Raw genomic sequence first — 25,123 nt, 5'->3', positions numbered from 1 at the left:
GTTCGAGAGAGAAGGGTATGGCCTGGCGTGGCTTGGTGCAGTAATTTACATAAAAGTGACACACCCCTAAAACAGGCTATTTTGAACAGAGCGTTTTTTGGCTGATTTAGGGAACAGCAAAAATATTCGATCCAAAGTTAATTTTGGAGAATGCATGTCACAGACACATTTGAGAAATACTTTAGTTGTTGAAATGTTGAATAATATGAGACCTTTAAAGCTGCGAGAGCGGATAAGTCATTTGGTTTTGTTTTGACCAATTCTTGGTCTCTTCGCCGATGAACTTCATCAAAAGATGCACGAGAGGGTGACGTGTGCCTCGTAGCATGTCCTGGAATTTGATTCAAGCATTTATGGTTGACACAGATTTGCGAGAGTTATGAAATAAATGGCGCGATTGACGACGGCACGGGAGAAATTCGAATCAGTGTAACGAGTCGACAGTGACATACTGTTAAGAAATATGTTTGTAGACGATGAGGATGTTGGAAATTTTGACGGCCTTTTAACGGAATGGATGAATCGATCCCCCGAGGTTATTACAACTGTGCTCCAGTATTGACGGTAAATATACAGTATATGGAGTTATGTAACCCGCAGATGCGACAAGTGTAAGCGCGGAAATGTTTGGGGAATTATGTTTCAGATATCAATTATTTTCACGATTGCCACAAAACATAACTTATTTTGAAAAACAAGGAAAAAATGTCTACAATGATGACGCACCTGCCGCTCGCCTCTTGCTTTAAGCTTCTCCGCCCCGCGTGACGTTCTGACTGCTTTGCCCTGAAAGCCACATGTGGAGATTCGTTTACATTTATTGAACCAATGATATACGAGATTTTTAACTGAAGCCACTTTTGGCCAATACAGATTAATTGTGACAAGCGTTTAAAAGGCGGACAAACCAGCGTCCGGCTTAGGGTTGCGCAGGATGCCGGACACGTCACTGAAAAGTAGGACTGTCTGGTCTAAAGCCGGACGTCTGGCCACCCTAATACAATTTAATCTACTTAGAGTCCACTAGCTTAATGCTAACACATAAAGTGAAACGCCATATATGGGCTAATGGACATTAATTTAAGAATTCAGAGGTGGCAAATCCAGGTCCAAAAAGTAAAAACCCTGCCACAGTTTGGCTTTAGCCATTGATGCTAGCTAGCTAGCTCCCATGGCATTTACCTGCTAGGGAACTCGCTAGCTAGCATCAATGGCTAAAGCCAAACTGTGGCAGGGTTTTTACTTTCTGGCCTGGATTTGCCACTTCTGTTAAGATATTTTGATAATAGTACCCCCCCCCCCCTCCCCCCCAAACATCTGCTACTGTTTCAAGTCAAACATTTTATTTACGATAATATGTTGATAACAGTTGACAGTAAGTGGCAAAATGGCCGCCCCGTGAGTGGGATCAAAACAGATGGATTTTGCTGCAAGCTTTTTTGGTGCGTTGGACTTCTGACTTCACTCTATAAAAATAAACATTCCAATCGTTCATATCGTATTTTTTTTCATAAATTTAGCATGGCCCCGGGCAGATTTTCTCCAAAGTGAAATGACCCCCTGATAGGGAAACGCTTCGCCACCCCTGGTGAGTGCAACGCTCTCGGCTGTCATCTCAGCGTGGTGTCACAGTGAATACTGGAAGGCCTACTGATGTGTAATGTGATTACTGAGTGCTTCATTTGAGGAAGACTCTAATCTAGTTCAGACTCGCCCCAGGCTGAATTTTCCCTCCACGCTGGCTGTACGAAACGGTTGAATGGAGTTGCAACTGCAGCTCCTCCCATTCCTAAATAGTTGACTGGAAGTCTGCGCTCACTCAAAATGACTCCTTGATCTTATTTCCATTTTGAAGTGGGGCAGTTGTGGATATGAATGAAAATCACATGAGAAGTCTGAACATGGAAAACCACAATCTGCCTTTTCACAATATGTTAGGCTCAAATGTGTAGTTTTATTTTGCTTGGCTGAGTTGTATTTTAATTAGTTTGTTTACATGCATCAATAGAAATGACTAAGACTTGATTTACACTCAAGTGACACGATTCCATTTTTTATTGCTGCGTTCCAATTGGGATATGTGTCATGCTCACGCTTAAGTAAAAGAAGAAGAAAAGAGCAAACCCACACAAGCGCGGGAAAAACATGCCAACTCCACACAGGAAGACCCTGATTCAAACCTCTAAGCTTAGAACCGTGAGGCCGATGTGTTAACCACTAGCTCACTGTACGGCTAACCGAAATCAATGGTTCTCAAACATGGCTCCCTCTAGTGGTATGTAAAAGAATCATTGCCTATAAGTACACTTCAGTCGTATGTAACTTTTTAGTACAAAATATTTGCACTTTTTTTTGGTGCAAATTTATAATTATTTTTAATTAAGCGCTTATTTTAGTACAGTTTTTATATTTCCATCACTTATGCCTATTAATCTTAAGTTTTTTGTTTCTTTTGGTAATGATGGTAGTACTTGGAGAGCTAAGTATAAGTAAAAGTAAAAATAAAAATGGATATAAAAAAATTTAAATACAAAAATAAATTGAAAAAATATATATAAATATAATATAATATATAAATAAAAACAACAAAATATAAAAAATAATAGCTAAATAAAAATAAATAAAATAATAATTAAATAAAAATAATAACAATAATACTATAAATATATAATATATAAATAAAAACAACAAAATATTAAACATAATAGCTAAATAAAATAAATACAAAACAATATTAATAAAATAAATGTGGAAATAAATACAAAAATAAAAAAACAAGATTCAAAAAATAAAAATGAATATTGAAATGAATGTGGAAATACATACAAAAATAAATAGAATGAAATATCAATCAATAAATAAAAATGATTTTCTCTCGTATTTATTTATTTTATGCTGCAGACAATGTCAGCATGAAATGCATCACGAAATATTATTTAAATGAGGGGACGCTCCTAATTCATTGATTTATTTATTTTGTTTCTGGAATTGTTGACTTTTTTTTTTTTAAGCGACAATTGATTCGATGGCTCGGAGCTTGTTATCCGATACCCTGCCCCCCCCCCCCCCCCCCCCCCGATCCGAAGCCCTCCCTCGCTCTGATCCACTTGGGCAGGAAGTGGCAGCTAGCAGTGACTCATCATAGCGCCGGTCACCCACCGCCGGCACGGGTGACGGCGAAGAGCGGGCTGATGGCACATGGCCACTGGGCGTCATCTCGTAATAGCATTCCAGCACCATCCCCACACCACCTGTCCACTCTCTGGACCAGACAAGCTGCATGGGACGCGGGCCAGGAACACGGAGTCCTCCGAAGGAGTCACCAGTCTTTTGGATGTTCCTCATCTCCAATTTGTAACAATAATATTTATTCATATTTGAGATAGAAAGAAAAAATGCCATTTTTTTTCTATTATTAGAGTATTCTTTTTTCTCCAGAAAAAAAAAAAAAAGAAAGTAAGAAAAATTGCGGGCAACATTGTGTGCTAGTGGTTAGCAAGTCTGCCTCGCAGTTCTGAGGATCGAGGTTCGAACAAATTGTACTTTGAATTTTAGCCTCTGTTACATTCCGACTAGGTCTTACCGTCCCAAGGGAGGCATAAAAACGGGGTTCCCGGGAAACCCACTCACACTGATAAGTGTCGGCAGTTTGATTCCCACCACCCACTGGAAGGCAAGCTGAGAGTAATTATAACTCTTCAGCGCCGACGCCTGAATCTGCTGACTGCTGCTAAGATGGAAGATTAGCAACACCTCAAGAAAGCTTTGGGACCTTACTGCTCCCCCCTCCCCCCAAAAAAGATCACCCCATTCCTGAAACACAATAAACCTCAAGTTCTGCCGTGGTCCCATCAGATGAATGGCGAGTGTTCACAGGACCGCGAAGTGATGGTGGTTGATTTCCAAGCGTGCAAATTGACACGTCAACTGGTCCCCTCGCTCGAGAAACACTTCCACTCCTTGGCGGAGTCTGCAGCAGGCTGTGTAGCACCCAAAACAACAGCTTCGGTGCTAAAAAGGCGTGCTCATTGCAGCGCTCTGCAACTTCAATAACGCTGTAAAAAAAAAAATGGCCTTGAAATGCTGTAAAGTGGTTGCGTAGAGCAGTTTGTGAGGCAAAATTAGCATCTTGTTTGATCTTATTTATGTATTTTATGCTTTGCTGGCGTTCGTTAATGAAGTAACTTAAAAATGAAATACTCAGTAACTTCTTAACTCATTCACAGCCATTGACGGATATAGACGTCAAAAATTCATTTGAACTATTTCTATTAGTTTAACCTTTTTTCCCACTTTTGTTAACAAGAGTATGGAAACCTAGAAAAAAATATTGTACATTTCGAACAGATTTAAAATTTGTGATTAATCGTGAGTTAGTGAAGTCATGCAATTAATTACGATTACAAATATGAATTGCCTGACGCCCCTAATTTTAATAATCTTTTCTTTTTTTTTAAATAAGAAAATAGGCGTCAGGCGATATTTCTTTTTGATTGTAATTAATCACATGACTACACTAGTTAACTCACGATTAATCACAAATTTTATATCTGTTCAAAATGTACAGTAATTTTTTTTCTAGGTTTTCTTACTGTTGTTAACAAAAGACGTAAAACTAATAGAAATAGTTTAAATGAATTTATGGCAGTGAATGAGTTAAGTTACTGTTAAATAAAGATAGACCGATATGTTTGTTTCAGGGCTAATGCTGATGCCGATTATTAGTAGTCAAGGAGGCCGATAACCGATATTTGAAGCCGATATTCATTTTCAGTAAATAAAAAAAAAAGGGGGGAAGAAAATATTGGTGTCGAAATGTTTTCAAATGTCAATCTTGACTTTGTTGCAATGTCTTAAAACATTCATGCTTATTGAACATTTTTTCAGACTTTTCAAAATGTCTTTTTTTAAAAATCTTAGACAATATACTTAATTTAAAAAAAAAAAAAAAAAAGTTCTGGGAACTCCCAAGGTTATCAGTACGTCTTAAAAAGTTAAATGGAAACTTAAAGAAGTAAATACCATCGCTCAGTTTTTTCCTAAATTAAAAAAAAAAACTGAAATCTTAAACTGTCACATTTTATTTGTTTTATTGTCGAACAAAAACAAAAGGTTCAGAAGGTTTCCAGTAAAGATGTAACGATATCCAAACAGCACGATACGATAAATATCACGATGTGAACCTCACGATATGATAATTATCCCGATATTTTGGGGAGGTTGGCGAAAGAAAAAAACTGCTGGTATGATTTATATAAGGGATAATCACCAAAGTGGCCAAAACATTCTTAATTAAAATTAAACTGCACTAATGAGCTAACCACCAGAGGGTGCTAGAACCACACAAATGGAATACAGCCTCAACTTTTTAACAGATGTGCTGCTTTTAATATCGTGACATGACGACGACGATATTGTGGCAATTTCAATTTCGATATTGCAGATATTGTTACCTCCCTATTTCCAGGGTCAGCAGCAGCTTTTATAGGCCTAAAGTTAACTGAAAATGTAAATCGTTTCCTGAGATTAAAATGGTTCTAGCTTTACCTTTTATCGGCCGTCAGATTTTGAAAAAAGGCCGATACCGCCATTCGTCAAAATGCCCGACACTGAACCGATTGTCGGCCGATTATCGCTCTATCTGTACTTTTAAAGTAAAGTAATAAGTAAAGTAACTAAGTAACTTTTTCAAGGTGACTGTGGCAACACTGGTCTATCTAGGTGCATGCACATTTCTGTCCGTTGCCTCGTTCTCGTGGTTCTCGAGCGTCTTCTTTTTTTTTTTTTTTTCTCCTGTCATAACACCTCCGTGCATCACAGCTTCCAGACTCCTCCGCTTCTTGTTTCGCAGTTTCTTGATTGACACGCAGCAGCCTACTTGCCTCAACGGCGTCTGTTATGCCCCGTGGTTCTCGCCGCGCTCTCTCTCTCTCCGGCTGTGTCTCGCGCTTATATTTTTAGATGGCTCAATGAAGGATCCATCCATCGACTTTTGCTCTTTGAATGACGAAGAGTCCCCTTGCACTTAAAACAGCTTGAGAAATTCCCACAATTGTTCTCGTATGGCATTTTTCTACAGTGCATGTAGTTTCACAATGACAGGGCAGTACGGCAACTCTAATAATAGAAAAAAGAAAGTTGTACTGAATAGTGCTGTCGCAATCAAATATTTTTAGAATTGATTCATCTATCGACTATTCAATTGATTAATCGACTAATCTGATTCATTTTTTGCATTAAAGTGTATTACAAAAGCTTTTTTTTTTTACCCGATTACTGTTCATTAACCAGTGATTGGTGGTTATTTCGTACTTCGTATTTGTATAGTGATAAAAAAAAAAAGGGCGGGATTGATGTTGTTACTTTTTTTGGTCATTGGTTTCCAAAGTAAAAACAGATGATTGAAAATGTCTTATTTTGATTACACAGAAGATAATCAGTCTACTTTCATGATGGACTACAAAAATGAAATCAGAGGATTTGCACAATTTAAAATTAAAATATGGCTCGATTACTAAATTACTCGATTATTAAAATATTTGTCGATTAATTTGATAATCGATTACTTGTCGACAAATCGATTCATTTTGACAGCTCTAATACTGAGTTGAACTCTTACAAGAATAACTTTTAATTCTCCAGAATAATTTTTTTTAATGAAAAAGTCATAAATTCATGTGATTTATTATTCATTTATTTTAGAAAAAGTCATTCTCTTACTAGAATAAAGTCATAATCACATGAGAAACTAAATGTGTTTAGATAAGAACCTTTCCAAAAAATATATCCGTTTTTCTTTTTCTTGCAAGAAAAAAGTCTAATGAGAACCAAACAAATTCAGAATCTTTGAAAACAAAAGTCTTAATCAATAGAATAATCATAAAAGAATACTATCATATTCTTTTGAGAGTAACATTGCAATCTTATGGAGGGAACTCATTTTTTGGGTAATAGTGGTAATCCTATGAGAATAAAGTCCTACTGTAATGAGAAATGGGTAGTATTAACTCATTTGCTCCCAAAAACATATAAAAACGTTCTAGTTCAAATATTGCCATGGTCCCCAAAAAGTATTTATACTTTTTATTTTTATTTTTATGCTAGAGCATACATAAAGCTTTGATGCAGCCTCTGACCTGAAAAGAACGCTTAAAGTAATAGTAGTTATTACAAAAACGGCCAGTAGGTGGCAGCAGAGCAAAATAGATCAACCAGGGCCATGTTGCAAAAAGTTCTTTCCCCCACTGTTTGAAACAGATTTGTGAATAATGATGAAACTTAGCTATATTCTAATGCTAGTTGCTGCGAAATGGAAACAGATAGAAATATATTTTTTTCCCTGATGAAAGACGAGTCTCTAATCTTTCTTTTGGTAAGTTCCAGGTTTTTATAGCAATAGAAGACAATATTCTGCGGGCCTTGCAAAATCTGTCAAAATCTAGTAAAACAGTTGTCGGCCGAATATTTTCGGATGCCGAATATTCGGTGCATCACTAGTATTTAATTCTTGCGAGTTATGAAAATAAAGTTACGTTCACAAAAATTGTCTAAATCACACTCAAGTTGTTATCCTGCAACAGTAAAGAATAAAGTGCCCCTTCTAAGAAACTTGTAAAAAGAGAAAGTTGAGAAAAAGGTGTACTTTTTGAGCAAAAGAGAAAATTTACAGGACAAAATTAAACTCTAATCTAATCTTTTAATCAATTGATTTTTTTGTCTTGCAGATAGTTGTAATGTCACAAGAGTCAAAAACCACATACCATGAGGAAAAAAGTTGTTATTTTTTTTTAATTCTTGCAAGATTAGTCATATGTGGGAAAAAAAGGTTAATTTAGGCCCTGTATACACGAAGCCGTGTTTTTTTTTGCAAACGGGAGATATTTTTCACACGTCTACGGGAATTTTTTTTTATTCAAAGCGAAGGTTTCTAAAAACTCCGGCCAAAGTGAAGATTTGCGCATTTCTCCGTTTCCGCAGTCAAAACGAAGTTTTACGTCGTCGCTCTACACACCTCACTCAATCACATACCTTAAGTTGTTAAAAACAAAAACAAAAAAGAAGGCGGCGTGGATTCACTTCAACTTGCACAACTTGCAACTTGAGTTGCTCGACAACAAGTCGAGTGGATCGGATAGTCGTCCATTGCTGGAGCTCTCCAATGCAAGCTGGTGAGACTTCCTTGTTCGCCGAGCCGCTCACTCCACCAATGAAAGGTAGTTTGCAACGGCGGAGTCCAACCCAAGACACGCTTAGGACCGCCCCCTCATTTGAATCACATTCCAACCTGGCAGTATGGACCAAAACTGCTCAAATTCAAAATAAATACATGATTGAATAAATAAATAAATGACTAAATAAATAAATAAATGACTAAAAGTGAAAATAAAAACGAATAAAAAAATATAATTAAAAATTAAATACAAATGTATATATATATATATATTCTTGTTGTTTTTATTTCCATTTATAGTTTATATATATTTATTTTTTAATTTAATTTTCGAATGATATTTTTTTATATACGTTTTTCACTTTTAGTCAATTATTTGCGTATTTTGTCATATATTTATTTTGAATTTTGGCAGTTTTGGGCCTCCATAGTTTGGGTGAGTGAGTGGGAAAAAAAGTGAAGCTTTTTATTTTTTTTATTTTTGTATTTATTCTCTTTGTTTTCCTTTATGCTCCGTTTATGATGCACTCATTGACTGTTTACAAGTATTTTTATTTTTTTTATTAAAAAATAAAAAGTCTTGTGTGCGCTGGCATTACTGATCCGTGTATATGCAGATCAGCGGCTGACAGTCCGCCCTTGTGTGGTGAAGTGACGTCAAGAGACGAGCAGCATTTGGCTAACTACTGCCGCCTAGAGGCTTGTTGTGGAAGTGGCGTTGCCAGACCGAACCGTACTCTGATTGGATACGTACTTAAAAACGGATTCATGCGGTCAGCTGTGGATGTTTTCTTTTCTACAAACGTGGTGGTTTGGACAAATTTTTTTTCGACACCCGGAGGAGGAAAAATATCCGTATTAAAAATAATACCCTGCTACGTGTGTGCATTTGTCGTGTTACAAGAAACATAATTAGAATTTTCAAGTCAAATAGTGGCAAAATGTTTTCCCACACATCCTGACATTATGATTGTTGACATTCCTCATCTTCAATAACGTGGCTGTGCCAGCATCTGAAATGTGACGTATAAACAGAACCCAACTGCCCTGATGGGGTTTTGCCTCGCGAGCAGATGCGAGGATCACCGTTAAGTCCCGCCGTTCCCGTAAGGCCGCGGTGTGCTCGCTGCTCTGAGCTGTGCCGACGACACACCAGCTCAGACCAAACATGCTAATTTTAGATTTGAACAGTGTGCCAAATGATGAATAAGTATTACAGTGAAAGCTTTGATTACATCCTAACATAAACATGATTTTGCATCATACGGAATCAATTTGTCATTGGGTTATAAATCTGTAGTGGGTTGATGCTTAACTCATTCACTGCCAGTGACGGCTATAGACGTCAAAAATTCATTTGAACTATTTCTATTAGTTAAAAAAAAAATTCCACTTATGAATAGGAAAACCTAGAAAAAAAAATTATTGCACATTTAGAACAGATATAACATTTGTGATTAATCCTGAGTTAACTATTAAAGTCATGCGATTAATTACAATAAAAAAAAATTAATTGCCTGACGCCCTGAATTTTTAATCTTTTCTTTCTTTCTTTTTTTTTAATTCATTCACTGACATTGACGGCTATGAATTCCAATTCATTTTAACTATTTATTTTAGTTTACCATTTTTTCCCACTTGTTATCAAGAGTATGAAAACCTAGAAAACATATTTTATTGTACATTTAGAACCGATATAAAATTTGTGATTAATCTAGTGAAGTCATGCGATTAATTACAATAAAAAAATGTAATCCCCTTTTGCCCCTAATTTTTAATATTTTTTTTAGGAATTTATGGGGATTGAATAAGTTAACATGCATTTGTAACACCCTGGTTGCTCACCGCGCGCACCTGTCGAGCAGGTTGTGCCAACGCACTGCAAAAAGGACTGTAGAAAATTTAAGAAAAAAATATACTACAATAATTTACTTAAAACTTGGCTGTTAACACTCAATGCCAAGACTGCTGGATCAAATAAGATAATTAAGTCATAAGTATCTTCAAAATAAGCACAACGATCTTGCCTGCCAATTTTCATTTTAAGTAAAAAATAACTTGTCAAATCAAAATAAGCAATTTTAGGTTAAATTTAAGAAATGATTTCTTACTTAAGATTTTTAGTTTTTGCAGTGTGGAGACGAGAGGTGGAGCAAGTGTGAACTGCCAAATGCTTGTGAGAAAAGACAGCTTTTTAGTAGGAGTGTCAAAATTAATGCGTTCATTTTGAGTTCACTTAAAGTTGCTTTAACGCCACAAATTGTTTTCCCTTTTCTTGGAAAGCCTGTACTGGGGGAATTCCAGTTGCAACGCAGCAGACATGTCAAAATTGAGCAGTAATAAATGTAATAATAATGCATATATTTGTGGAGACTGGGGTCAACCCTTGTATTTTACAATTTTAAAAATGTGCAGAATTTCACAAGTTACGTCATGTTAAAGATTAGATAGCTCTTAATATGAAAAGAAAAATGCCGTCACCGATGTCTTACAAATGCAATTATGCCATCTAGTGGCAGAAAAGTGACCTCAACACAAATCAATATCACACTCGTTTTTTGCAGTACAGTACATCGTTTTAATTTATAATAATAAATAAAATAAAAAAATAATAATCAATGACTAAAAGGTGCAGACATATTTCTATTAGTTTAACATTTTTTTACTTTTATCTTAAAGGGATATTTTATGTTTACCGTTTTCAACAGTAAGGAGATCATATTTTGTTTAATTAATGATAACTTCATTCAATCACAAACAATTCAAACTTTTAAGATCTAACCTTCCCATTTTCTGTCAACTGAAGATGACATCACCTGTGCTGAGGAAGCAGGTATTGACCAACCATGGCTAAGTTTGCTGACCAAACCGAGAAAACAGCTGAGCCATGATTGGCCGCTACCTATTTCCTCAGCGCAGGTGATGTCTTCAGTCGACAACAAGTGGGAAAATGTCTTTTTAAAGTTATGTGTTTTGTACATGAAAAATAATTAACTTATCAAATTAATTCTGGACAAAACATAAACTTTTTACTGCTAACCTCATGAGTATCCCTTTAACAAGAGTATGAAAAATTATTTTACTGTACATTTTATTGTACAGATATAGAATTTGCGATTAATCGTGAGTTAATTACTGAAGTCATGCAATTAATTACGATACAAAAATTTGACTGCCTGACACCCTTACTTTTCATATTGCATTTTCACCCGTGGAAGCAGCACTTCGTCACTAGTAGGATAGTTATCAGATGGTAACGTTACTCTACGTTAGCGATGCAGCTCTGCTTACCTTTGACGTGGTTGTAATGTGCTTTCCTGTTGTCTGGTGGCCAGACTTTGGCCGTTGCTTGGAAATGTCCGATCTTCAGCCAGCCTACCTTCCAGGTCTTTGGTTGTTGTTGCTGACCAAATTATTATTAGATTTTTTTTTAAGCAACAATGTGTAATAAAAAAATAAATAATTTACATTTACATTTTTTTTACATTTTCTAAAATTCAAATCACAATTTTTTCCCTTCCTTAAAATACCCCAAAACATCAAAAAAATCTCAAAAAATTTTCTTGCTTTCTTTTTTTTTTGTTTATCCATATGTATACTTTCCCCCCGCCCTCAAAATAAGACACAGCATATGCTTTTCATTGGATAGTGATGACATCAGAAAACCACTTTTTTTCTTTTACATAAATCGTTAATCAGGTCCCATTTGTATTGACACTTTCAACTACAGTATGCGTCAAGCTAAGTGACCCAGAGCCACCGAAGTGTAAACGATCCGATTCAAATTCACGTGCAATGTCATCAACATGATTGCACAAGATGCGCGTTGCGGATGAACTTCCCAGTTGATGCTTGGCAAGCAAATTTAACCGACCGAAGACACTACTTGCTTTGATCACATTCAGAGAATTGACATCCGAGTCAAACCACAGCGACGGTCAAAGACGTGCTTCCCTCCTCGGGCGCTTAAACTTGGAGGATGTTGTGGATTTCGAACAAATAACAAACATATCCTGCTCGATGACTCACAGCGCTGCTGCTGCTGCTGCTGCTGTCATCTGCTCGTGTTTGCGTGTGCGTGCGCCCGTGCGCTTTATTTTACAGCTTGTTTGTCTCTTGCTTTGTGTCATCCTCTTTGTTGGGGAGCGGTGAAGGGTGTGCTCATTTGCAACAATACGCATATGGCTTCTTCTTCGCATCTTCTCTCCACGAAACCGTACGGTCCGCCCTCCTAGGGTCACGTGACGGTGCGGTAATCTCGCTCGGGTTCTCAATCAGATCCTAAAGCCACAGTGCAGATTAGCACAGGAAAAGTACAGAGTGGCAGACTTTAAGCACCGGGGCTTTCCCCCCGCTCGCCACAGCCTCGCCTCGTTGCCATAGCGCCATCTGTTACTGATCCACCACCTGACCCGAGATAGTGAAGAGGAGAAAGCTGGATTGGAAACGTACTGATGAATTGCTCTTACCGTTGATAAGCAAATGGTCAAGAACACACCAAGACATTCATTTAAGTTAAACAGACTAGAAATGATGTAGCAGTGAGGCAAATTTACATAATAACCAACGCAGCAGTGAGTTTCTTCACACATGACGCGATCAGCTTGGCTGGGCAGAGAGCCAGCGCCACTTTCAAGTGACTCCACTGTCCGGAACAGCAAACATGGCCACCGCTGGGAAAGTACTTCATGTCATATTTAGCCTCTCAGGAGTAATTGGAAATCATAATCCATTTTTTTTCCTGACAAATAATATTGGTCAATCATAATCAATTAATGATTGCGCATTTTCTGGACTTTTGATTTGAAATAATGGGGTAATCATAATTCCATGCCACCCAAAAAAAAATAAATCTGAAAATTTAAACAACATTTAATGTACTTGTTGATAGTGATGGCACAACAAAAAATCTCAAAGACATAAGTACGGCCTGACGATTTTTTTTACGTTTGGCAAAAAGGCCTTATATCTCATTTAGAAGATTGGTGCAGATTTTAGGAAACCTTTTGATCTTTTATTTTAGTTGACCTTGACAACATTTTTCATGAAGTGTAATCTAAAAAAAAAAATAGAATCATTGATACATTTTTTGGTGAAGATTGAACCGGTAGTTCATGAGATCTAAGGTTACAAAGGAAGACGGCCACGTCCCGTTTTTGCTGAAAATGTCAAAATTCGACAGGTCGTAGTTGCCAATTAAGAATAAATAAAGAAATAAATATTTGAGATTAGTGTTGTGCCATCACTATCCACAAGTACACCAAGTGTTGTAAAAATTTGGCATGGAATTACTCGGGGTGGGAATCTTTGAATGTCTCACGATTCGATTCAATTCCGATTTTGGGGTGTGCGATTCGATTCAGAATCGATTTTCGATTAGGAACGATTTTTTATTCAAAATGATTTGATTGACAACGATTTTTGAATTGTGTTCTCGCTGAATTAATCTCTTGTATCCGCATATCAACATTGCAAAACCGACAACATAAACTCAACGCCATGATATCAGCTAGTCGCAACAGTCGCATGTCGGTCACGACATTTTCACCCTTTGCCGTGATTGGTCGAAACAAAAGTTAGGTAGACGTGCACACGATTTGGCTTCGTCCAATCAGCTCGAACAGCTAACCACAGTCAGAAGCACAAAACATACACTGACAATATTTTGAAAACACTTCACTTCTGTTAGGAGTTTATACCATTTGTGTGCAGCACAACAGCTAAATGCTGCTTCACCATGTTTGCTTTCAACTTTGGCCTCCACTAAATGACCCGAGTCTGCAAATCTCAGAGCCTTACTAGTGCTTGAACTGAAGCAAGATTTCTCCTTTGTAACTGTAATTGTTTGCTAAGTAGGTCATTCTTGAACCGAGGTTCCACTTTTGTCTTCACACCATCATTTAGTCGTCTTTGTAAGCATCACCGCAACGAGCCGCACCGGCAGCAGCGATGCGCAAACACGGCACACGAGTGTCACTGCAAACCGCTCGTCGCATGTTAAAAATAGCGCGTCCGTCTGCCTGGTCGTGCGTCCCCGCCGCCCGCGACGTGCATAATTATGAGTCTTTGTTGTTCTTCGCATCCGCGGCCAGTGATCCCATTACCTCCATGGAGACAATGAAGGGGTTGTGAGCGACGGCGTCAATGGTAACCCGCTTCCACTGGCTGACACGCTCCCATAATGGCGCTTTGTGTTCGCCAGCCCTCTGTTTTCTACGGAGGGTCGAGTCTTTACAATGTTGCAAATGCGAGGCATCCGTAGATCCAAACCAAATATGCTTACCTCATTTGCATAATTTGACACGCCTTAAGCATTGCAGGGTTACTGTGATGTATGATCAAATCTTGCCCATGATCATTCGCTGGCATTGATCATGCATGATTATACGCAATATATATGCCGCTACTGTCCCAATGACAGTGCGTGTTTGTCATGCGTGTTGCTAGGAGAACCACTGTCGTCGGATCAAGATCCTCGGGGATTGTTACTACTGCGTGTCTGGCCTGACGCAGCCCAAGACGGACCACGCCCACTGCTGCGTGGAGATGGGACTGGATATGATTGACACCATAACGTGAGTGATCCGATGGTCCGGACATCCATTTTTTTATGCTGCTTGTGTTCGATAGGGTCGGCGGTGGGCCGGAGCCAATCCCAGCTGACTTTGGCAAGAGGCCGTCAGCCAATCACAGAGCAGCGAGCACATGTAGACCAAAAACATTCAGTCCGATTAACTACTACTATCTCTTGTCAGATTGCATTAGAAAAATAGAATCCCCAGAGTTTAAACGTGCACTTTCTCATTGGATATCGTCTATATCCAGCGTGAAGGACAGAAAAATTGGATACATTCATCATTATGAAGATTTGGACATTGGTTAAAGTTGCCGTCCTCTTTTTTCCGTCACGTCTATTTGGGGATTTGAAAAGCAAATTATAGCACATTTAAAGACATTCATTCCGTGTCCAGGTCTGGAAATATTATTTTCAAGTCTTAGAAAGAAGAGGAAAAACGGCATTATTGTTGGTAAAGGGCAAAAGGTTTGAGTTAAACAGTATTTACTAGACATTATTGGGAGCGGTAAAACAATTGATCATACTGTGTAGTTAACACAACATAACATACAAGTACAAAAGTCCTCCAAATATTGTGGTTACCTAATTTTAGCTATACAGTAATGAACCCCCCCCCCCCCCAACCTTATCCACTGCGGGTTCCAAGTTAGTGTGGTACTTTTTTGCAGTTTTTTGGGGGCAGTTTGTCACTATTTTTTGGTACTTCCTGTTTATTTTAGGTGTAATTCCACTGCCAGACACTAGATGGTGCATACTATCTTGCTTGACAATATGAAAATTCTATTTGTCAGTATTTCAAGTATTTCAAGATCAGTATTTCAAGATCAGCCTAATTTTTGCTATGGATTATTGAATGTCAAATTCTTTTCAATCCTGCTTTTTATGCTTACATGAAGCGACGGCTGTAGGTTCATCTTATATTGTTCGTTTTTAGGCATCAATATTATTGATGTATATTATGAAACGATAAGTTAAATTTGTTAGTTTGGAAACTCTTGCTCTTGTTCAATTCTCTCAACTCTTATTTTGTTTTGCTGCCTGTTAATTCTGGATTTAATTCCACTGTTGGACACTAGATGGCATATGCTATTTTGCTTGACACTGAGTAAATTCGAAAGAAAAATAAATGAAAACGGGATTCCAGATCAGCTAAGTTATTATTGAAGATCATTAAATGTCAAGTCCTCTTCAATACAGATTTTTATGCCAAAAGAAAGTGTAGGTTTATTTTATAATGTTCATCTTCGGGCATGATTATTTATGTATATATGGGAAACGATGAGTTTGTTTGTTTGGAAACTATTGCTCACCCTCAGTATATTATGTTTTTAAATGTTTGTATTATTTTAAAAGTATACAGGATAAAAACATGCCTATAGGGAGTATTTCAATAGGGGTTTTTCTATATCATGGATTTCACATAATGTGAGTGTGGTCTGGATGGGGAATTACTGGTATGTAAAATATGTTAAAATTTAAAAACAAATAAACGTATTATTATTATTATTATTATTCCATCCATCTATCATCTACCGCTTATCCGGGGTCGGGTCGCGGGGGCAGCAGCTTTAGCAGGGAAGCCCACACTTCCCTCTCCCCAGCCACTTCAACCAGCTCCTCCGATGGGATCCCAAGGCGTTCCCAGGCCAGCCGAGAGACATAGTCCCTCCAGCGTGTCCTGGGCCGTCCCCATGGCCTCCCGCCGGTGGGACATGCCCGGAACACCTCTTCAGGGATGCCTTCAGGAGGCATCCGAACCAGATGCCCGAGCCACCTCAACTGGTTCCTCTCAACGTGGAGGAGTAGCGGCTCGACGCTGAGTCCCTCCCGGATGACTGAGCTTCTCACCCTATCACTAAGGGAGAGCCCGGACACCCTGCGGAGGAAACTCATTTCGGCCGCTTTTATCCGGGATCTTGTTCTTTCGGTCACAACCCACAGCTCGTGACCATAGGTGAGGGTAGGAACGTAGATCGACCGGTAAATTGAGAGCTTTGCCTTTCGGCTCAGCTCCTTCTTTGCCACAACGGACCGACAGATCCAACCTACCCTCACTCGTGAACAAGACCCCAAGATACTTTGAACTCCTCCACTTGGGGCAGGATCTCATCCCCGACCCGGAGAGGGCACTCCCCCCTTTTCCGACTGAGGACCATGGTCTCGGATTTGGAGGTGCTGATTTTCAGCCCAACCACTTCACACTCGGCTTTGAACCGCTCCAGCGAGAGTTGGAGATCACGGCTTGAGGAAGCCAACAGCACCACATCATCTGCAAAAAGCAGAGATGCAATGTTGAGGCCACCAAACCGGACCCCCTCGACGCCTCAACATTCTGTCCAAAAAAGTTATGAACTATTATTGAATTGAATTATTATTATTATTATTTTAAGAATAACCCAATATGGGCTATATTTAACCCATCAGTTGTCCAGTATGCTGCCGTGCATTTCTCGCCATGTTGACCGGAATGTGTTGCTCACCCTCTCAGGTCAGTGGCAGAGGCCACGGAGGTCAACCTGAACATGCGTGTGGGCCTGCATACAGGCCGGGTGCTGTGCGGGGTGCTGGGCCTGAGGAAGTGGCAGTATGATGTTTGGTCCAATGACGTCACTCTTGCCAACGTGATGGAGGCCGGAGGACTGCCTGGGTCAGTACTGCCTAAGATTCATATTGACATGAGTCAGGTCTGTGAATGCTGAGAAAAGAACATTTACATGTAATGTGATGTATGTTAAGCTGTATTGGTGCAAGTGCTGAGATACGAATATAAATGAAAACAATTTTGGTGAGAAATCACAGTAAGTGCTACAGTGTGAATATTTTTTTTAATGAATGCTGAGAGAGAGAAAAAATTTGAGAGACAACCATTCCTACTACCCCAAATTATTAAAAAATAAAAAAGTACAGTTGGCTATGTGTGAATGCTGAGACACAAGTATTCACACTGACACTGTTCTGCATGAAAAAAATCATTATTGCGAGGATGCTGAGAGGAAAGTGCTGTTAAATGCCGTTCATCAAAAAATCGAGCATGAATGCTGAGAGACAACCATTCACACAAATGCAAATGGAACCCCATTTTCTTTACTGTTGAATGCTGAGAACACAAATCACACTGAGGCAAATGGGCCTAAAAAGTGCTGTATGTTAGAATGCAGAGAAAAAGGTATTCACACAAATGCTAGTCATTGTGAATCAAAAACTGTCACATGAATGCTGAGAGACAAGCATTGACACAATTTGAAATTTGAAGCGGTCCAGTTTTGTTGTTGTTTTGAGAAAACAAATCCCACTAATGCTATTGGCCGTAAAAAAATAAATAAAAAAATGCATGTGTGAATGTGTAAAGACGAGCATATATAAAGACTAATGCTGTTTGCTCCATTAATGCTGAGAAACGAGCATTCACAGAAATTCATATGTGCTCCGTTTTTTTCTGTTGAATGCTGAGCGAAGTACCAAATATTGTGTGTTGCACATCATCACCCTAAGTCTTTTTTTATTTTGCAAAAAATATTTTTTGCCTAAATCATCTCACGATGCGAATGGTTAAATGTTTTGTTTTTTCTTAAACATCTGAAAAAAATCACTTAAGCGATTATTTTAAGAAGTCATCGATATGTGAAAGCAGAGAGAGACGAGCATTTAGTCTAAAGCTCTAGTGCTCCAAAAATATTAGTGTGAAAAATAATTTAAACATATTGTTAAATGCTGAGAGACAGACATCCGTATTCACGTTCACACTAAAAGAGAAAAAAATAAAATAAAATGCATGTGAATTTATAAATTTCTATTTTCCGACTTCTTTTTCTTGTTTTGCTTCCACAGGAAGGTCCACATTACGAGATCCACACTAGAGTGCCTGAACGGAGACTACGAGGTGGAGCCGGGAAACGGTCACGAGCGCAACGCCTTCCTCCAAAAACACCAGATCGAAACTTTCTTTATCGTGCCATCTCACCGACGCAAGGTACGCCATTTCCTCCTTCCTATCTGTCGTGTGCTGTTTATGTCCCGGCCCTGGGAGGGAAATGACTACTGCCACACTTTCAGTTGTGTTCTTTATGAGGCCATGGCCCCAAGTGAACCCTTAATACCTTCAAGGGTGTACTGTGCAGAGATAATCCACATGGAAAGTCAGACGAGGCTCGATTGAAGGAGGAGGCTTATTTTATGGTTGCTTCTCCTTCACTAAAAAATCTCACAGGAGGAGAATGGGGGGTGGGGGGGGGGGCACCCACCCAGAGTGTAGTGTAAAGCATCAAGCGTGATATAATGGAGCTCTCACACATTTGATGTGCAGATGATGTCACTTCTAGCCTGTAATGGATTCAACTGGAGGTGTGGGGGGGGGGGGGGGGGGAGCCTGTGGCATCTTTCATCACAGATTTGCAGAGTTGAGCATGCATACAAATGCGTGCGCGTGGCAAACACGTCAACAAGCAGCTCTCTTCTTCTCACATGTTCTCCTCTAGTGGCGGAAATATGAAGTGCATATGATCATAGTAAACTAGGGATGCGCCGATCATTGCATTTATTGTAATTAATTCAATTTATAATATAATTATCAAATATTTATTTAGCACTGGCATTTCAACCAAGCACAATATAAATTGAAATGTGCCCACGCCGCAGACATGTTGGCTAATGTTACATTAAACACCAAAACGAGGGTTGAGCAACTTATAGTCAATGTAGTTCGCACAGGCGGGTACGGATGCGTGCGGCGGGACAAGGTGCGGCGCACTTAAAATCGGCGCATTCACATATTCACCAACGTTTAAAAATAAATAAATACATTTGTTCGCACCAGCTAATCGGCTTCGGGAACGGATTGCAAAGTCACACACAGCGTCCTGTACAAGTGTGTTTCCGTGTTTAAAACTGTTGATAGCAACAGTGCTAGCATTAGCTAAAGTATTTAGCATGGCCACCGGGATGCCGGTGAAAAAGTGGAAGCGTTCGAGGGGCTCTTATTTTATTTATTTATTTTTTTTAAAGGGAAGGCAATGCGGGAGAAAGAGTGGCTCACTTGTACTGCAGTACACGGCAGTTCTGTCTTTTTTCGACCCACTTAAATGTTGTACACCAAGCGACGCCCCTCCTCCGGTGTGCGCAATGACCCCGGGAATTGCTGCGACCGACCGGTGCAAACTCGGTGAAAAGCCGGCCAGAAGAGAAGGCGGACACTCCCCGCCGCATTCGCTGTTTAATTCAAACAAACGCTTGCTTGCAGCGTTTTTTTTGCTTGCGTCACCACAACCTATTTCGGCCATATTCTTTCGGCTTTCATTTTATTTTGGCCGAATGCCGATAATGGCGAAAAATTTGGGTGGCCGAATATATACTAAAGATTAATCATAAGTGGCAACACTCATTGGCCCCGGGGCTATTCCAAAAATAGTTTATTGGGCATTGTGATTTTCTAGGAATGTTGTATGAATGATCATTTGAAAATGTGAACAATGGAAGAGATTTATAGAAATAAAGTGTTGCCTGTGAGTATTATTATCTACGGAAGAGGATTATTGCTAGTGCAGACAGAAAAAAAAAGGTTGGTAGGATTTTCACTTTATTCTCAGAATCCTGACTTTAATCTAAAAACTCTGACTTTAAAGTCAGAGTTTTGACTTTCTGACTTCCCCCCACAATTCATAGCTCTACATCTCACTTTAAAGTCAGAATTCTGAGAATAAAGTGACAAGCCTGCCAACCCATTTCTTTCCTCTTCACTGGCCTTAATTCTTTTTATTTATCTGTTGTTTACATATTGTGAGAAACCATTAATATGATCAGTGTTTTCACATAAATGAAAGCAAACCTTTTTAGAATTGATTATCTATCAATTATTTCAGCGATTATTCAGGTAGTTGCCTGTTTGGAGAGAGACATTTTTGAGTCAACTAATTTTTGTGGTCCACTTAGCCGATTTTCCCTCCCCCCAAATAATAACATATTGTAAGATAATAATAACAATGACATAGTTTGAACAAATTATATATGTGTAATTTTGGAAGTTTGTATCAAAGTGGCAGCCATCTGCACTGATCAGTTGTCAAAAAGCAGCTCTCGGCTTCACAAAGTTTGCTGACCCCCGATTTAGACAAAAGAAGTGCTTTTCTGTCATCTTGAAGAAAATGTGTTGAAGTCAGTGAAAGCTTCACTTAGACAAAAGTAGTGCTTTGCCGCCATCTTACTAAAACTATTCTCAATTATTATAATTGTACACATTTTCGCTATTCTTGGCAGGCCTCATTCCCTCACCCAAAAATATTACTAACATCCTGTCAGTATTATGCAAAGTAGTTCTACTGCCAACGACATCCTATTATATTGTTTTATTTTATTTGACAAGGAAACGTTTCCCATCAACATACAGCACAGTTTGTGGATGTATTCTGAGAGTTACAGTATATCTTATATGCGAAACATAAAATGCATCATAATTGATTTATTTGACAGATGCATATGCTTTTTTTAAACCCGTTATTTGTTGCAAAATTATTATTGTTATCGAATGGACTTTGTAACCATGATCTAAATCTTAGATGTTTTAGTTGAACTGTAAGACAAACTACTGCGTCTGCCATGGAGCCTTGTACTACGGTAGACAGTCTATTAAATCGTAACCTTGCTTTGAGCTCAGCTGAGTCCTAAAACTAATAATATGACCTGTGGGATTGAGCCGCATTTGTCTCCGTGGTTACGGTACAAATCCTGGTAATGATGGCTGTATGATGATGTGAACACACACACACACACACACACACACGCACACACACACACACACACACGCACACACACGTTAAATAATACATCGCAGTGTATCATGGCTGACATTTTCAAATCCTCGTTCCCGTCTCACGCAGATCTTCCCCGGATTGATCCTGTCGGATATCAAACCGGCCAAGAAGATGAAGTTCAAGACGGTTTGCTACTTGCTGGTGCAGCTCATGCACTGCAGGAAGATGTTCAAGGCCGAGATCCCCTTCTCCAATGTCATGAACTGTGAGGATGGCGATAAGGTAATGACTTGTTTTTTGTTTGAGATTTTATACCGGTACGTGTGACCTGGCTACGAAAATAGCAACGGCACGTTTAGCACCCTCCAGCCATACCCTATCATGTACAAGTAGCGGGCTATGAGCAGTGACGTGCAGTGAGCTCTAGGTTTGGGTAGGCAGGCAGTCGCAAATTGAGACGCACACACAAATTTCAAATTTGTGTGTCAGCAGGCGAGTGTACAACGTATCCTAGGGTGACCATTTTTTCATTACCAAAAAAAGAGGACACTCAACCTGACCTCGAGATACTTGATGCTCAGATACAAGATGCCTTACATTCAAACTATTTTAACATATGCCTCCTCTGTATGGGTAGAAAAAAAAACACAAAAAACTCTCTTTTGAAGTCTTACATTATTCACTCCGCAATCTTTTTTTTTTTACTTCAAGCGGGGTTCGTACCCATTGCCTCCGGTGCGGCAGCTCAACACTTGCCACTCACCTAAAGTTCTGGGCCACCGTTAGCCAGTGCGCACTCTGCCAGTCACGGTAAACGTTGCAGTGCAAAACAAAAAACGGACAATTTCAAACCCGGCCGGACGCCCGGAAAGAATGTAATAAAGTGAATATCTCGCTGTAAAACAGCCTAATTCCTCACAAAATCAAGCTAGCAATAGCAATGCCAAACACCATGTGAAGTGAAACAGACAGTTAATCGAAGCACATCCACAAAGCCAATTTTTCCTTTTGCAACATTTTTTGTAAAAAGTACGAATAATTCTTTGTTCCTTACTTTGCTGAAGATCCGCTAGCTAAGGCGTTGGTCTCCCATGCTTCAAAAGATGGCATGAAAATAGTTTTATATTCTCCAGAGTGGCGTCATTTTACCGCCTTGCCACTAAGTGTGTTTTGAATTCACGAATGCACTGTGCGAACGTACGTTGGCATAGGAATAATGCAGCGCCGTAAAAAGGCTGCGTAGCAATCTGGCTATTTGCGTAAAGGACTTTTCTACTGGGAAACTGACTACGCATGCGCGAACACACGTCGCTACGCAGACAGGGCTGGGAAAAGCACAGTAGCGGTGTGCCTTCAGGAGGATAATTTTTGCAGCATTTTTGCCTGCAGGCCAGAAGAAGTAATGAGTCATTTTTAATTGAGGTATGAAAATCACCAAATGTTGTCACTTTTAAACCTATAGTTAGTGTAGGCTTTCTGAAGTAAAATAAATAATTAAAATAAATAGAAAAAGCCAAACGGTTTCAACTTTCATTTCAGCCTGGGGCAGCCAGTGCCTACCTTGCCTATCCTGACCGCACGTCACTGGCTATTTAAATGTGAATTATGATCTCATTCTCAACATGTGGGACAACAACAGGGGGAAAAAAATCTTGAATTATTTGACTTATTTAACGGGGGCAGGGCATACATCTTTGCTTTACAAAATTCCTTCTTAACGAAGCATTCCCGCTCGTACGTTTCCTAGAAAAAAGTATTTTAGAGTCATACACTAAACCAAAGAGGATGTCTGCCATTTTGATTTTATTTTGACATTTGGCACCTTTTATAAATACATTTTCACAATCTCCTCCTACAGAATGTGTCGGATGGTCTTCAAACTTCGGTTATTTCATCTAAAGACGTTTAGGATGAAAAGTTTGAAAAGCTTTAAGATTGGCTTTAGCCCCAAGTGCTAGCTAGCGAGCTCCTAAGCTAGCTCCCCTGGTGCTCATTTACCACAATGAGCTAAAGCCAAACTGTGGCCATTGACGGCTATTGACGTCAAAAATTAATTTTAACTATTTCTATTAGTTTAACATTTTTTTCCACTTTTGTTAACAAGAGTGTGAAAACCAAGAATTTTTTATTGTACATTTAGAACAAATATAACATTTGTGAGTTAGCTAGTAAAGTCATGCGATTAAACACAATTAAAATTGTAATCGCCTGACGCCCCTAATTTTTTAGAATCTTTTCTTTTTTTCAAATCACGTCAGGTGAATAAATGTTTTACATTGTAATTAATCACATGACTTCAATAATTAACTCACGATTAATCACAAATGTTATATCTGTTCTAAATGTACTTTTTTTTTTTAAGTTTTCATACTTTTATTAACAAAAGTGGAAAAAGTGGAAAACGAATAGAAATAGTTCAAATGAATTTTTGACGTCTATAGCCGTCAATGGCAGTGAATGAGTTAAAAAGCCAAACGTTGCATTTGAGCATAAAAATTGTGCACGCTCCTGTTTTAGATGAATAAACAAAAGCGCCCTGTACAGTTTAAGTCGAGACAAAAGAAAGTGAAAATGGAGGCAATGTGGTTACGCTCCAGTGGCCACTATTTTGCACCTCTCCTCACTGTGGCTGCCAAAGACACTTAGCCTCAGCAGGGAGCATCCACTAATGAAGTTAAATGTGACGGCAGCGGCGTCATTTGAAAGTATAATCAGCGGCCCGCTCGTATTGTTGACGCTCTTTCAGCCGTGTTCGCAACATGATAACAGTCCCCAAGTGCAGCCGTATCACCTCTTCTCATTTTCCCTTCATTTTCTTCTTTTCTTTTCAATCTCTCCGCACACAGCGGAGGGCCATGAGGACGGCGCCGCAGAAGCTGAGAAACCGGCCCAACGCCAACCAGGCCAACGTGGTCCAGAGCAGTCCCAGAACGCGGGTCAACCGCTACATCGGGCGGCTGATCGAGGCCCGGCAGACCGAGTCGGACACGGCCGACCTCAACTTCCTCACGCTCATGTACAAGTGCTCGGAGCGCGAGCAGAGGGTGAGCCATGCGAAAGAAAAACAGAAAGTGGCACAGTTCGGGTTTACCCCCAGAAATGACAAAAAAGTACATGAAATGTTTTCTGTTTTTGTGTGTGTGTTACTGTTACAACCAAGTCCATCCACCAATCCACGTCACATTTAACTGCCTTTGATTATCACTTGTCTTCATAGTTAATGAAAACTAAAAAAGTAACTAAAACGGAAATTGAAAAAACATTTTTATTAAAGAATAAGTCATGCGACTACACATTTTTGATGTTACCCATCTTAGCAGCCATTTTGCCGCTTGCTGTCGACAGAAAATGACATCACAGCTGCTCATGGCTCAGGTAACAACCAATCACGGCTCTTTTTCTGAGTTTGGTCATGTGACCGTCGTAAGATTAGCCATTATTGGTCATCAGAGAAGGCAAATCCAGGTCCAGAAAGTAAAAACGCCTGCCACAGTTTGGCTGTAGCCCCTGGTGCTAGCTAGCTAGATCCCTAGCAGGTAAACGAGCTAGAGAGCTAGCTAGCTAGCGCCTGGGGCCAAACTAGCTTGTTTGCCTGCTAGTGAGCTAGCTAGCTAGCACCAGGGGCTAAAGCCA

At 39.2% G+C, this 25,123-nt stretch overlaps 1 protein-coding gene across 15 annotated transcripts in view; it reads left to right on the top strand.

The window, feature by feature from the left end:
* Window positions 1-25,123, top strand: part of LOC144042697 (adenylate cyclase type 1-like) — a 68,639-nt gene that overhangs the window by 22,851 nt on the left and 20,665 nt on the right. For all 15 annotated transcript variants that reach the window (XR_013290958.1, XR_013290952.1, XR_013290947.1 and 12 more), the window contains 5 exons: window positions 14,618-14,745; window positions 17,236-17,394; window positions 18,576-18,717; window positions 21,617-21,772; window positions 24,337-24,534. Coding sequence is in view for 2 of the 15 variants with exons in the window: in XM_077555585.1 (XP_077411711.1) it covers window positions 14,618-14,745; window positions 17,236-17,394; window positions 18,576-18,717; window positions 21,617-21,772; window positions 24,337-24,534 (783 nt within the window). In the remaining 13 variants the exon portion in view is untranslated. The remainder of the gene's footprint in view (window positions 1-14,617; window positions 14,746-17,235; window positions 17,395-18,575; window positions 18,718-21,616; window positions 21,773-24,336; window positions 24,535-25,123) is intronic.

Source organism: Vanacampus margaritifer, chromosome 2 (assembly GCF_051991255.1).
Source record: "Vanacampus margaritifer isolate UIUO_Vmar chromosome 2, RoL_Vmar_1.0, whole genome shotgun sequence".
In the NCBI taxonomy this organism is placed as follows: domain Eukaryota; kingdom Metazoa; phylum Chordata; class Actinopteri; order Syngnathiformes; family Syngnathidae; genus Vanacampus; species Vanacampus margaritifer.
The sequence above is the reverse complement of the archived record's forward strand: the minus strand, read 5'-3'. Positions and strand labels throughout refer to the sequence as shown.